We start from the raw sequence: 12,320 nt of genomic DNA, 5'->3' as shown, positions 1-12,320 counted from the left end.
CTAATTATATTTATGGTTGCAACCAAATATCTTATTTTGTAAAATAAAGAAGTTATATTGTCTTTATCCAGTTATAGCGCTTTATATCTTTTCCTAGTATTTATCCTCAGGGATTAACTATCTCTGTAAACAGCTGCTTGGGTTAAACATCACATTTTGAAGCGCCGGGCTCATTACCTTGGTAATTCTTCCTTTGCCTCCCATATGTTTGTCTGGTTTAATCAGTTATTTTTTTTTGGTCTATCTCCTTTGGCTTGGCTAAACGTTAACTGAGGTGCTGGCTAGGCAGGAAGGAGATGGGAGGGGTTAGAGGGGGGAGGAGTCAGGTTTTAATAGTTCTGTGCCAAACTCCACAACCGCACACCTCTAACCCCACAAGTAACGGCGCAGCGTCCCCCAGATGGAATCAGAGAAAGAGATTTTACGGTAAGTAAACAAAAATCCCTATTTTTCCCAGCGATAGCGCTGGGACACGCATCGCTATCGCTCGCTGTGTACACACGGAGCGGTATGCACTAACTTTCTTAGTGATTTTGACTATATAGTCAAAATTGCTGAGCCATAGCGCTCCGTGTGACCACACCTTTATTCTCATTATTTTACCTCCAGGTACTTGTGTAAACTGTCTGACCAGGAGCTGCGGCAGAGTGCAGCCCGCAACATGGCTGACCTAATGTGGAGCACTGTGAAGGAGCCCCTGGACACAGCTCTGTGCTTTGATAAAGAGAGCCTGGACTTGGCTTTCAAATATTTTATGTCACCCACACTAACAATGCGGCTAGCTGGACTGAGTCAGATAACGGTGAGTGCTCCATGGCAACCTTTGTTACACATATTTCTGTACGGCTGTTTATTGCTGATTAGAGGATCTGTAGGTGGTGGGTCATGCATCCCACCACCTAGAGGAAAATGTAAAACTAATGCCAAAAAATAGAATAAAAATAAATGCAGTCACTTACAGGATTTTATTGCTCCTTTAGCTTATTCTATTCAAAGTACATGAAGTAATTTGAGTTAAAATCTGTTTTGATTTTCATCAAAAGTTATTTTGCTGCATTCTTTAAGTTGGTTTGTTGTGGCCTCCATTTTCTTATTCGAGTAATTTGTTTTTTTCTTATGTAGAATCAGCTACATACGTTTAATGATGTCTGTAACAATGAGTCTTTGGTATCTGATACGGAAACGTAAGTGCCTTTATTTTGCTTGTATGTTTCAGAAGTGTATTTTATGCAGTGGTCACATTCCTACACATACAGTGCTCTGAATCACGTCTAGAGTCATTAGAGTAGTGGGTTGGATTTAGTAATGGATATGTAAAGATTGTTTTGCATAATGCTGGTACTAGTAGTCGCTTTCATTGGGTAATGTACAAACAAATTACAAATGAACAGTAGAGTGGGCTGTTTATCTCACTAGTTAATTTAGGGTCTTGTCATTTTGAGATTTAGGATGTAACACATAGAACAATCTTACTTTTACTTGGTGTTTGCTCGCAACTCTTAACCCATCTAGTAATGGCGTTCATTGCTCAGTCGAAACCTCATGGGTAATGAAATCTGCTCTTTAAAGTTTAGAATGATGTCAAACCGCAGTATCATCAAATTGCCATATTTAGAGGTCCGTTTCATGTCTGAGTATTGCTGTTCTGGAATATGTTGATAGCAGCTGTTTTGCAACTTACTGAATATTAATATGTGAAATTTAATACAGAAGTAATATGAATAACCGGCGCTGAGTTGTTAATCCCAATTAAATACAAAGATTGATGAGATTATAAAAGATTTAATATAAGTAGCAAAAAGGCAGTTAAACAATGAGAATAAAAAGTACATTAATGCAATTCTACCACCAAGGACATACACCATTAACTGGATCCAGGACTTAGCAATGGTAGGATGACTTCATCTCCAGTATTTATGTACAGAAATTGCTAATACAGCTGGAGTTACCCAATTCCTGTGTAAGGAGTAGTTCATACAAACCCTTTAGGTGACGGCATCAATCCCGGCTGTATGAAACGTTTCACTGGGTCTCTAGTAGTGCTGCTTGGTGCAAATAGCTTGAGCCTGGAGAAGGTTATTCCATGTAGTTAGTAGGTGGCGAGTCGATATCAACATCTTTGAATTGGTGATAAGCAGTTGGTCCTGGTAGCAGAGTAATGCCTTTAACACATTTCCCTGGGCTAATTCACCCAGCTTCATCAGAAGTAATTCTCATAGTGTCTAGTAGTGTATTTATACCCCCTTATGGGCTGATTAATATCAGTAGCTTTGCTAATTCAATAAGCTCATCCGGCCTGGAGTAGCTAGGTGAAGGGAGTTTTTGCCGGCTCTTCTGCTCATATCCTTGAATATATCCTGTTTTTGTAGCTGTTTTCTCCCCTGGATTTGGTTCTGCAGTGGTGTATTGTCTGCTGATCACCAGGAGCTCCGTGGAAGGATCCTGTGTGGTGCCTTTTGTCAGTTTTACAGAGATCTCTGCAGCTGGGCCTTCTCACGCTGCGGCTTGGTGTCTCGTCTCCAGCTCCTGCGGCTGTTCGGGGACATTATACATACCTGAGTGCTGCCTCTTGGTTGTCTCCCGGCTGTGTTCTCCAGGATCGTGTGTAACCCCTGCAAGTGGCTTCTCCTCGACATACGCCTGTCTGCTGCTGTGTTTGGGGCGTGCTGGGCGCGGGTTGCCGCCATCTTGTTGCTGTCCTCTTCGGCTGCAGCACTGATCCCCTGTCTGCTCCGACGCCTTTTGGGTGATGGATGCTGTCTTTCCAGCGTGACAATACTACTGCTGCGGCTGTGTCTCCTTGTTATTCCCTGCTGCTGTGGTCATCTGGCTGGTTGCTCCCGCTCTAGGTCTATTGGTAGGCTCTGGTGGTGTGCTAGCCGCCGCCATCTTGCCACGGGCCTCCTGTTTGGCTGGAATTCACAACTTACCGATGGCTAATTCTGTGCAGCAAATCCTTCAAGCAATCCTTGCCTCTATGCAGAGGCTCCTTACGAACCTCGGAGATGTGGTAGCTGTACCTTTTGCATGCTGTCACTATGGTCTGCACTCATGGTGTCCCGTCGCAGCTTCTGGATTTCTCCTACCTGAGGGATGTGATTCCAACTGTTATGGATATTGCTTTAGTCCGTGGGTGTCAAGACTCCATTATGGGCTTTTTGAAGATCCGTTCTACACCTTCGCTGCCGGTGGTGATATTTCCAGATCCGTTACTCCCATGCTTCAAATACCTTTCGGGACATCCCCGCGCTGGCGGGAGGTTCCTGGACTTATCCTTTAAGTACTTTGTGCCCCGATGTGTCTATCCTTGGATAACCAGAGACGAGACTGATACTGTGATATTGCACGCGATGGAGGTCTGGCCGGATTGATTCTCATTTTTGTTACCAGTATATTTGTTTTATTATTTGTATATCTTAATTACCTGTATATTTTTTTATATGGTTGAATCTTCTCCTATCTATGCTATACGTTTATATACTGCTTAGTATGCTATATGGGAGGAACGCTGTATCCTTCTGTGGGAGAGCCGGACTTAGCCTAGCTTAAGGTCATTAGTTTATTGCTCCTATTAGTTTCGAGTCCTATTATCCTTTTGGAATAAAGTGTGTGTGGGGGGGGGTTTGCTAGTTAAGGTAGTTAGAGCAGGGGATGGGGTTTTATGGATCCAAGTATACCTGAGTTGGGGGTAGGCTATACAGCAGGGGATGGCAATTATTTCAGCTGGGGGGCTGCTTAACACTTGAAGCGAATATTCGAGGGCCGCACACAAAATATCTTGTATATACAATATCTATCACAAAAATGCTGTAAGACTTTTATAAAAAAATATTTTATTATACAAAGCAAACAGAATAAGAAAATGAACACTGATACAATATAGAAAACAGTAATTGTCTAGGTAGGAGTACAAGGAACAGAAATGGAGGAAGAGGAGGAGAAGACAGAAAACAAGAGAGAGAGAAAATAACAAACACTCAAGCCTTCGTACAATCAAATGGAGTGTCCGTTTAAAAAAAAAAAAAAGACTAACAATCAAAAGTGGAATTAACAATTACATAAAAGAGTCAGTGAGATGATTGAAACCTCTGATGCGCATTAACCAGAGAAGCGAAGTCAGGCATCATCTCTGTTGTCGCAATCCGGAGCACAGCTGCAAGGTGCTCATCATTCATGGAAGATCTGTGTTTTGACTTGTTAAATTTCATCACAGAAAATGCCTGCTCACATATGTAGGTTGAACCAAATAGCACAAGCATCTTCCGCGCATGAGCCTTGATCTTTGGAAAGTTTTGACCATTGAGAGAGGCATAAAACCGTGGAAGAGGTTCTGATTTGAATTGCTCTTTAAGCAAAGCATCACACTGCAGGTCAATAAGCTCAAGTTGAAGATCACAAGGAGCATTGTCGACATCAAATGTGAAAGGTGAGGAGACCAAAGATAAATCTTTTTCTATTGTTTTGAAATCATTGAATCTCCGTGAAAACTCCCCATATAAATCGAGTACTGATGATGCATATTTTTCCAGATTTTCATCTGAAACAGCAACTTGCTGCAAAGTGCAGAAATTAGTGAACTGCTTGTTCCTTAAATGACGGGAGAAAAGCAGCAATTTGGTCATAAATGACTTCACGCTGAAATGCAGATCATGAGCAAAAAGCCCCTTCCCTTGCAGTCTTAGATTTAATTCATTCATGTGGCCCATAACATCAACAGCAAATGCGAAATCAGATAGCCAATCCTTATTTTTCAGCTAGGGAAAATCAGGTTCTTTTCCTTTCATGTTTAGAAACACCCCAATCTGCTCTCAGCTCCCACACTCTTTTCAAAACATTCCCCAAGCTAAGCCATCTCACATTGGTATGATACAGGATATCGGTGTGCTCAGCTTCAGTCTCCTCTAGCAGAGCTACAAATTGTCTGTGATTTAATCCTCTTGCGCGAATGTAGTTGACCACTTTTGTAACTGTGTCCACAACGTTGCTTAATTTTAAAACACTTTTACAAAGGACCTCTTGATGTATGATGCAATGTAGAAAGACAATTTTGAGTTCTGGATTCTTTTCACTGACTTGGTCTTGAATTCTTTTTAGCAATCCAATATTTTTTCCTGTTAGATTGGGGCTTCCGTCAGTTGTCACACCTGCCAATTTTTCCCACTCCACTCCAAGTTTGTACACACACTGATTTACAGCATCCAATAAATCCTTTCCAGTTGTTGTATCTTTCATGGACTGCATTGATGCCAGTTCTTCTGTAATATCAAAACTTTCATTGATACTTTGAATGAAAATCATCAACTGGGCTGTGTCTTTGACATCACAACTTTCATCTAGTGCTAAAGCAAAATCTGACATATTGTTGACTTTTTTTTAATTGCAGTTCCATATTCTCGGATATGTCCTCAATGCGCCTCACAACAGTTCGCCGTAACAAGCTAATATTTTCAAACATTTTTTTCTTGTCTGGGCACAATATTGCAGCAGAGTCAACCATACATTCCTTTATAAATTCTCCTTCGGTGAACGGCTTACTGTTCTTAGTGATTTTGTGTGCTATTAAGTAGCTCACCTTTGTAATTCCATCCTGTGCAGATGACAATTTTGTGAAAAATGTTTGCTCTTTTTGGATTCGTGCAACCATCTCATTGGCTCTCTCCAATTTGTTTTCAGCAGATACATTTTTATACTTAAAAGCATGCTTTGTCTCGAAATGGCGATTTACATTATATTCTTTGAATACTGCCACGGATTGCTTACAAACTAAGCACACTGCTTTTTCACCAACAAGGAAAAAAAAATATTTAGGAGTCCATTCTTTGTTGAATTTTCTGCATTCACCGTCTATCTTTCTTTTCTTTGTGAAACTCATTTCTTAGTCTGTTGATTTTAAATCAAAATCAAAATTTAGGCAAAAAATATAAACAAGACTCACACAGTGGTGCGCATTACTGACATCTGTATGATGTTTTTATGTTCTCCGATGTTTGTATGGCTTTCCTCCCACACCACAAAAATATACTGGGAGGTGTTGCGGAATTCATACTGTAAGCGTCAAAAGGGCGGAGACTGATATGAATGACAAATATTTGTAGGAGTAAGTCCTGGGCTGCGCAGAGACTGCACAAAGTAGATTTTTGCAGCTCTGCGTACACATACGATCGCACACTTGCACAGGCGAATTTACACTCCCCCTGGGGGCGGCGACTACCCGAACGCAGGACAGCAAAATTAGCAGCACAGTGATCAAGTCTGCATCAGCCCCTTAATCAGCAGTTGCAGCAAAATGCAAATGCAACCAACTCAAAATAAGACCCGTTATAGGGCCCAAGTCAGACACGATCACTGCTGTGCATTTTCGCACAGCAGACGATCGGGTTTGAACTGTGCATACACTGCAATGTGCAGGCACGTCAGTCCGCAGTGCCGGATGGTGCGAACAAAGCGATCGCACAGGCGATCGCAAGGCGATTGACAGGAAGAGGACATTTGTGGATGGCAATTGACCGTTTTAGAGGAGTGTCCGGAAAAACGCAGGAGGCACCAGGCATTTCGGGGGAGGGTTTCTGACGTCCGCTCCGGCCCCGATCATCGCAGCGGCTTAGTAAGTCCTGGGCTGTGCAGAGACTGCACAAACTTCTGTTTGTGTAGCTCTCTTGCACATGCGATCGCACCCCTGCACAGCGATTACCCCCCCCCCTGTAGGCGGCGACTACCTGATCGCAGCAGTGCAAAAATCGCCTGCTAGCGATCAGGTCTGAATAAGGCCCATAGTTATGTATATAACTATAAAAACATAGTATATATAACTATAAAAACACACACCACAATACAATATACATTACGTTGAATACATAGTTTTTTTTACAGGCACAATACATATGTAAAATAAAACACAGTAATCCAGTAATAAAAAAACCCCCCACAGTGCTGAAAACAAACAGCACCCTGTGTAATGCTGCAGCCTCTACCCCCCCTCCCCCCCCCCCCCCTCTCCCCTGGACCCATATAGCAGTCTATCCTCCCCTCTCTCCTGAACCTATGTGGCAGTCCCTCCCCCCCCCCCCCCCCTCCCCTAAACCTATATAGCAATCCCTACCCCCCCCCCCCCTCCCCTAAACCCATATAACCGTTTTTAACTCCCCTCCCCTGAACCTATATGGCAGCTTTATCCAGGGTCTGGCTGGACAGGGGGTTTACCTGTTTGTCAGTGGCAGACAATCCCCGCTGTCTGATGATCCGCGCTGCTGCCACCGCTTCTCCTCACTGGCCGCCGATTCTTCTCCCCACTGGCCGCCGATTCTTCTCCCCACTGGCCGCCGTTTCTTCTCCCCACTGGCCGCCGTTTCTTCTCCCCACTGGCCGCCGTTTCTTCTCCCCACTGGCCGCCGTTTCTTCTCCCCACTGGCCGCCGTTTCTTCTCCCCACTGGCCGCCGTTTCTTCTCCCCACTGGCCGCCGTTTCTTCTCCCCACTGGCCTCCGCTTGTTCTCCCCACTGGCCGCCGCTTGTTCTCCCCACTGGCCACTTCTTCTCCCCACTGCAGTGCCCGCCCAGCACCGCCGCCCAGCGCATGATAGAGGAAATCCCGGTCAGCTGACCCTGTGACGTGACCGGGATTTCCTCAGCGGCGTCGCGTCTGAGAGCAGTGCAATGACAAGCGGCTCAGCCTGTCGGGCCGCTTGTCATTCCACTCTGGTGGGGCACAGCGGGCCAGGCAGGATCGGTCCGCGGGCCGCATGTTGCCCACCCCTAGTATACAGGGTGGGGGGTTACAGGGGTGGTTTGTTTTTGTGGGTTTTGTTTTATTTTTTTGTGGCTGTTTGGCAGACGTTTTATATCCTATTGGATTATACTTAACAATGATGTGTCTTTATGGTGACGTGTTTGGGACTAGGTACTCCCCATTTCTCTTACGTCCTAGAGGATGCTGGGGACTCTGTAAGGATCATGGGGATAGACTGGCTCCGCAGGAGACATGAACACTTTAAGAAAGACTTCAGGTATGGGTGTGCACTAACTCCTCCCTCTATGCCCCTCCTCCAGACCTCAGTTTACTACTGTGCCCAGAGGAGACTGGGTGCATTACAGGGAGCTCTCCTGAGTTTCTTGAAAGAAAGTATTTTGTTAGGTTTTTTATTTTCAGTGAGCCTGCTGGCAACAGACTCCCTGCATACTTCTGTGAGTTTCAAGGCTCTGCTTCTTAGGCTACTGGACACCATTAGCTCCAGAGGGATCGGTACGCAGGTCTCACCCTCGCCGTCCATCCTAGAGCCGCGCCGCCGTCCTCCTCGCAGAGCCGGAAGATAGAAGCCGGGTGAGTATGAGAAGTAAGAAGACTTCAGAGGCGGCAGAAGACTTCAGATCTTCACTGAGGTAACGCACAGCAGTAAAGCTGTGCGCCATTGCTCCCACACAGCACACACAGGCAGACACTGTAAGGGTGCAGGGCGCAGGGGGGGGGGGGGGGCGCCCTGGGCAGCAATAAACCTCGTTTTCTGGCAAAAATATATATATACATCTGGGCACTGTATATATAAAGAGCCCCAGCCAGGTTTTTTACATATTTGAGCGGGACAGAAGCCCGCCGCTGAGAGGGCGGGGCTTCTTCCTCAGCATTCACCAGCGCCATTTTCTCCACAGCACAGCGCTGAGAGGAAGCTCCCCGGACTCTCCCCTGCTTATCCACGGTGAAAGAGGGTTTTAAAGAAGGGGGGGGGGGGGCACATATTTGGCGCAATATACAGATTACAGCGCTATCTAGGTAAACATATTGTGTTTTTTCCTGGGTCATATAGCGCTGGGTGTGTGCTGGCATACTCTCTCTCTCTGTCTCTCCAAAGGACCTTGTGGCGGAACTGTCTTCAGTTAAGAGGATTCCCTGAGTGTGTGGTGTGTCAGTACGCGTGTGTCGACTTGTCTGAGGTAGAAGGCTTTCCGGGGGAGGAGGAGGAGAAAATGAATGTGGTGTCTACGTCGGCATCGCCGACACCTGGCTGGATGGATATGTGGAATGTTTTAAGTGCTAATGTAATTTATTGCACAAAAGATTAGACAAAGCGGAAGCTAGGTAACAGCCAGGGAATCAACCCATGTCTGTCTCTGTCGCAGGGACCTTCGGGGTCTCAAAAGCGCCCACTATCCCAAATAGTAGACACAGATACCGACACGTATTCTGACTCCAGTGTCGACTACGATGATGCAAAGTTACAGCCAAAATTGGCTAAATGTATTCGATATATGATTATTGCAATAAAAGATGTTTTGAATATCACAGAGGAACCCCCCCTGTCCCTGACACGAGGGTACACATGTATAAGGAAAAGAAACCTGAAGTAACCTTTCCTCCCTCACATGAGCTGAACGATTTATGTGAAAAAGCTTGGGAATCTCCAGACAAAAAACTGCAGATTCCCAAAAGGATTCTTATGGCGTATCCTTTCCCGCCAAAGGACAGGATACGGTGGGAATCCTCCCCTAGGGTGGACAAAGCGTTGACACGCTGCCATTCCAGGATACGGCTACCCTCAGGGATCCTGCTGATCGCAAGCAGGAGGTTACCTTGAAGTCCATTTACACGCATTCGGGTACCTTATTCAGACCGGCTATTGCGTTGGCCTGGGTGTGTAGCACTGTAGCAGCATGGTCGGATACCTTATCAGCTGAAATTGAAACCCTGGATAAGGATACAATCTTATTGACCCTAGGACATATAAAAGATGCTGTCTTATATATGAGAGATGCTCAAAGAGACATTGGTCTATTGGGTTCTAGAATCAACGCTATGTCGATTTCTGCTAGACGAGTCCTATGGACCCGGCAATGGACAGGTGATGCCGACTCAAAAAGGCATATGGAGGTTTTACCTTACAAGGGTGAGGAATTGTTTGGAGAAGGTCTCTCGGACCTGGTCTCCACAGCTACAGCTGGTAAATCCAATTTCTCTGACGTCCTAAGTGGATGCTGGGACTCCGTAAGGACCCATGGGGAATAGCGGCTCCGCAGGAGACTGGGCACAACTAAAGAAAGCTTTAGGACTACCTGGTGTGCACTGGCTCCTCCCTCTATGACCCTCCTCCAGACCTCAGTTAGAACCTTGTGCCCGGCTGAGCTGGATGCACACTAGGGGCTCTCCTGAGCTCCTAGAAAAGAAAGTATATTTTAGGTTTTTTTATTTTCAGTGAGATCTGCTGGCAACAGACTCACTGCTACGAGGGACTAAGGGGAGAAGAAGCGAACCTACCTGCTTGCAGCTAGCTTGGGCTTCTTAGGCTACTGGACACCATTAGCTCCAGAGGGATCGAACACAGGGCCCGACCTCGATCGTCCGGTCCCGGAGCCGCGCCGCCGTCCCCCTTACAGAGCCAGAAGCAAGAAGATGGTCCTGAAAATCGGCGGCAGAAGACTTCGGTCTTCAACAAGGTAGCGCACAGCACTGCAGCTGTGCGCCATTGCTCCTCATGCACACCTCACACTCCGGTGGGTGCAGGGCGCTGGGGGGGGGCGCGCGCGCCCTGAGCAGCAATATTAACACCTTGGCTGGCAAAAAAATCACAATATATAGTCCTAGAGGCTATATATGTGAAAAATACCCCTGCCAGAGATCCATAAAAAAGCGGGAGAAAGTCCGCCGAAAAAGGGTCGGGGCTATCTCCCTCAGCACACTGGCGCCATTTTTCCCTCACAGCTCCGCTGGAATGATCGCTCCCAGGCTCTCCCCTGCAGTTTTCAAGACTACAAAGGGTTAAAAAGAGAGGGGGGGCACTAAATTTAGGCGCAGCAGTATATATATAAGCAGCTATAAGCAGCAATATTAACACCTTGGCTGGCAAAAAAATCACAATATATAGTCCTAGAGGCTATATATGTGAAAAATACCCCTGCCAGAGATCCATAAAAAAGCGGGAGAAAGTCAGCCGAAAAAGGGTCGGGGCTATCTCCCTCAGCACACTGGCGCCATTTTTCCCTCACAGCTCCGCTGGAATGATCTCTCCCAGGCTCTCCCCTGCAGTTTTCAAGACTACAAAGGGTTAAAAAGAGAGGGGGGGCACTAAATTTAGGCGCAGCAGTATATATATAAGCAGCTATAAGCAGCAATATTAACACCTTGGCTGGCAAAAAAATCACAATATATAGTCCTAGAGGCTATATATGTGAAAAATACACCTGCCAGAGATCCATAAAAAAGCGGGAGAAAGTCAGCCGAAAAAGGGTCGGGGCTATCTCCCTCAGCACACTGGCGCCATTTTTCCCTCACAGCTCCGCTGGAATCATCGCTCCCAGGCTCTCCCCTGCAGTTTTCAAGACTACAAAGGGTTAAAAAGAGAGGGGGGGCACTAAATTTAGGCGTAGCAGTATATATATAAGCAGCTATAAGGGAAAATCACTCAGTTATAGTGTTCATCCCTGTGTTATATAGCGCTCTGGTGTGTGCTGGCATACTCTCTCTCTGTCTCCCCAAGGGGCTTTGTGGGGTCCTGTCCTCTGTCAGAGCATTCCCTGTGTGTGTGCGGTGTGTCAGTACGGCTGTGTCGACATGTTTGAGGAGGCTTATGTGGAGGCGGAGCAGATGCCGATAAATGTGATGTCACCCCCTGCGGGGCCGACACCTGAGTGGATTGACTTGTGGAAGGAATTACGTGAAAGTGTCAACTCCTTACATAAAAGGTTTGACGACATACCAAATATGGGACAGCTGGCTTCTCAGCCTGTGCCTGCCCAGGCGTCTCAAAAGCCATCAGGGGCTCTAAAACGCCCGCTACCTCAGATGGCAGACACAGATGTCGACGCGGATACTGACTCCAGTGTCGACGACGATGAGACTAATGTAACTTCCAATAGGGCCACACGTTACATGATTGAGGCAATGAAAAATGTGTTGCACATTTCTGATGTTACCCCAGGAACCACAAAAAAGGGTATTATGTTTGGAGAGAAAAAACTACCAGTAGTTTTTCCCCCATCTGAGGAATTAAATGAAGTGTGTGAAGAAGCGTGGGCTTCCCCCGATAAGAAACTGGTAATTTCTAAAAGGTTACTAATGGCGTACCCTTTCCCGCCAGAGGATAGGTCACGTTGGGAAACTTCCCCTAGAGTGGATAAAGCGCTCACACGCTTGTCAAAGAAGGTGGCACTACCGTCTCCGGATACGGCCGCCCTAAAGGAGCCTGCTGATAGGAAGCAGGAGGCTATCCTGAAGTCTGTATATACACACACAGGTATTATGCTGAGACCAGCTATTGCTTCAGCATGGTTGTGCAGTACTGCAGCTGCGTGGTCAGATTCCCTGTCGGAAAATATTGATACCCTAGACAGGGACAC

The 12,320-nt window shown here is 46.1% G+C and overlaps 1 protein-coding gene across 6 annotated transcripts in view; it reads left to right on the top strand.

Annotated features, from left to right (window-relative positions):
* USP34 (ubiquitin specific peptidase 34) overlaps positions 1 to 12,320 on the top strand; it is a 438,538-nt gene that overhangs the window by 96,564 nt on the left and 329,654 nt on the right. For all 6 annotated transcript variants that reach the window (XM_063918244.1, XM_063918241.1, XM_063918240.1 and 3 more), the window contains 2 exons: positions 610 to 802; positions 1,123 to 1,184. In XM_063918244.1, coding sequence (XP_063774314.1) covers positions 610 to 802; positions 1,123 to 1,184 — 255 coding nt within the window. The remainder of the gene's footprint in view (positions 1 to 609; positions 803 to 1,122; positions 1,185 to 12,320) is intronic.

This window comes from Pseudophryne corroboree, chromosome 4, assembly GCF_028390025.1.
Source record: "Pseudophryne corroboree isolate aPseCor3 chromosome 4, aPseCor3.hap2, whole genome shotgun sequence".
Taxonomy (NCBI): Eukaryota; Metazoa; Chordata; class Amphibia; order Anura; family Myobatrachidae; genus Pseudophryne; species Pseudophryne corroboree.
Note: the sequence above shows the minus strand (reverse complement) of the source record. Positions and strands in the feature narration are given on the sequence as shown.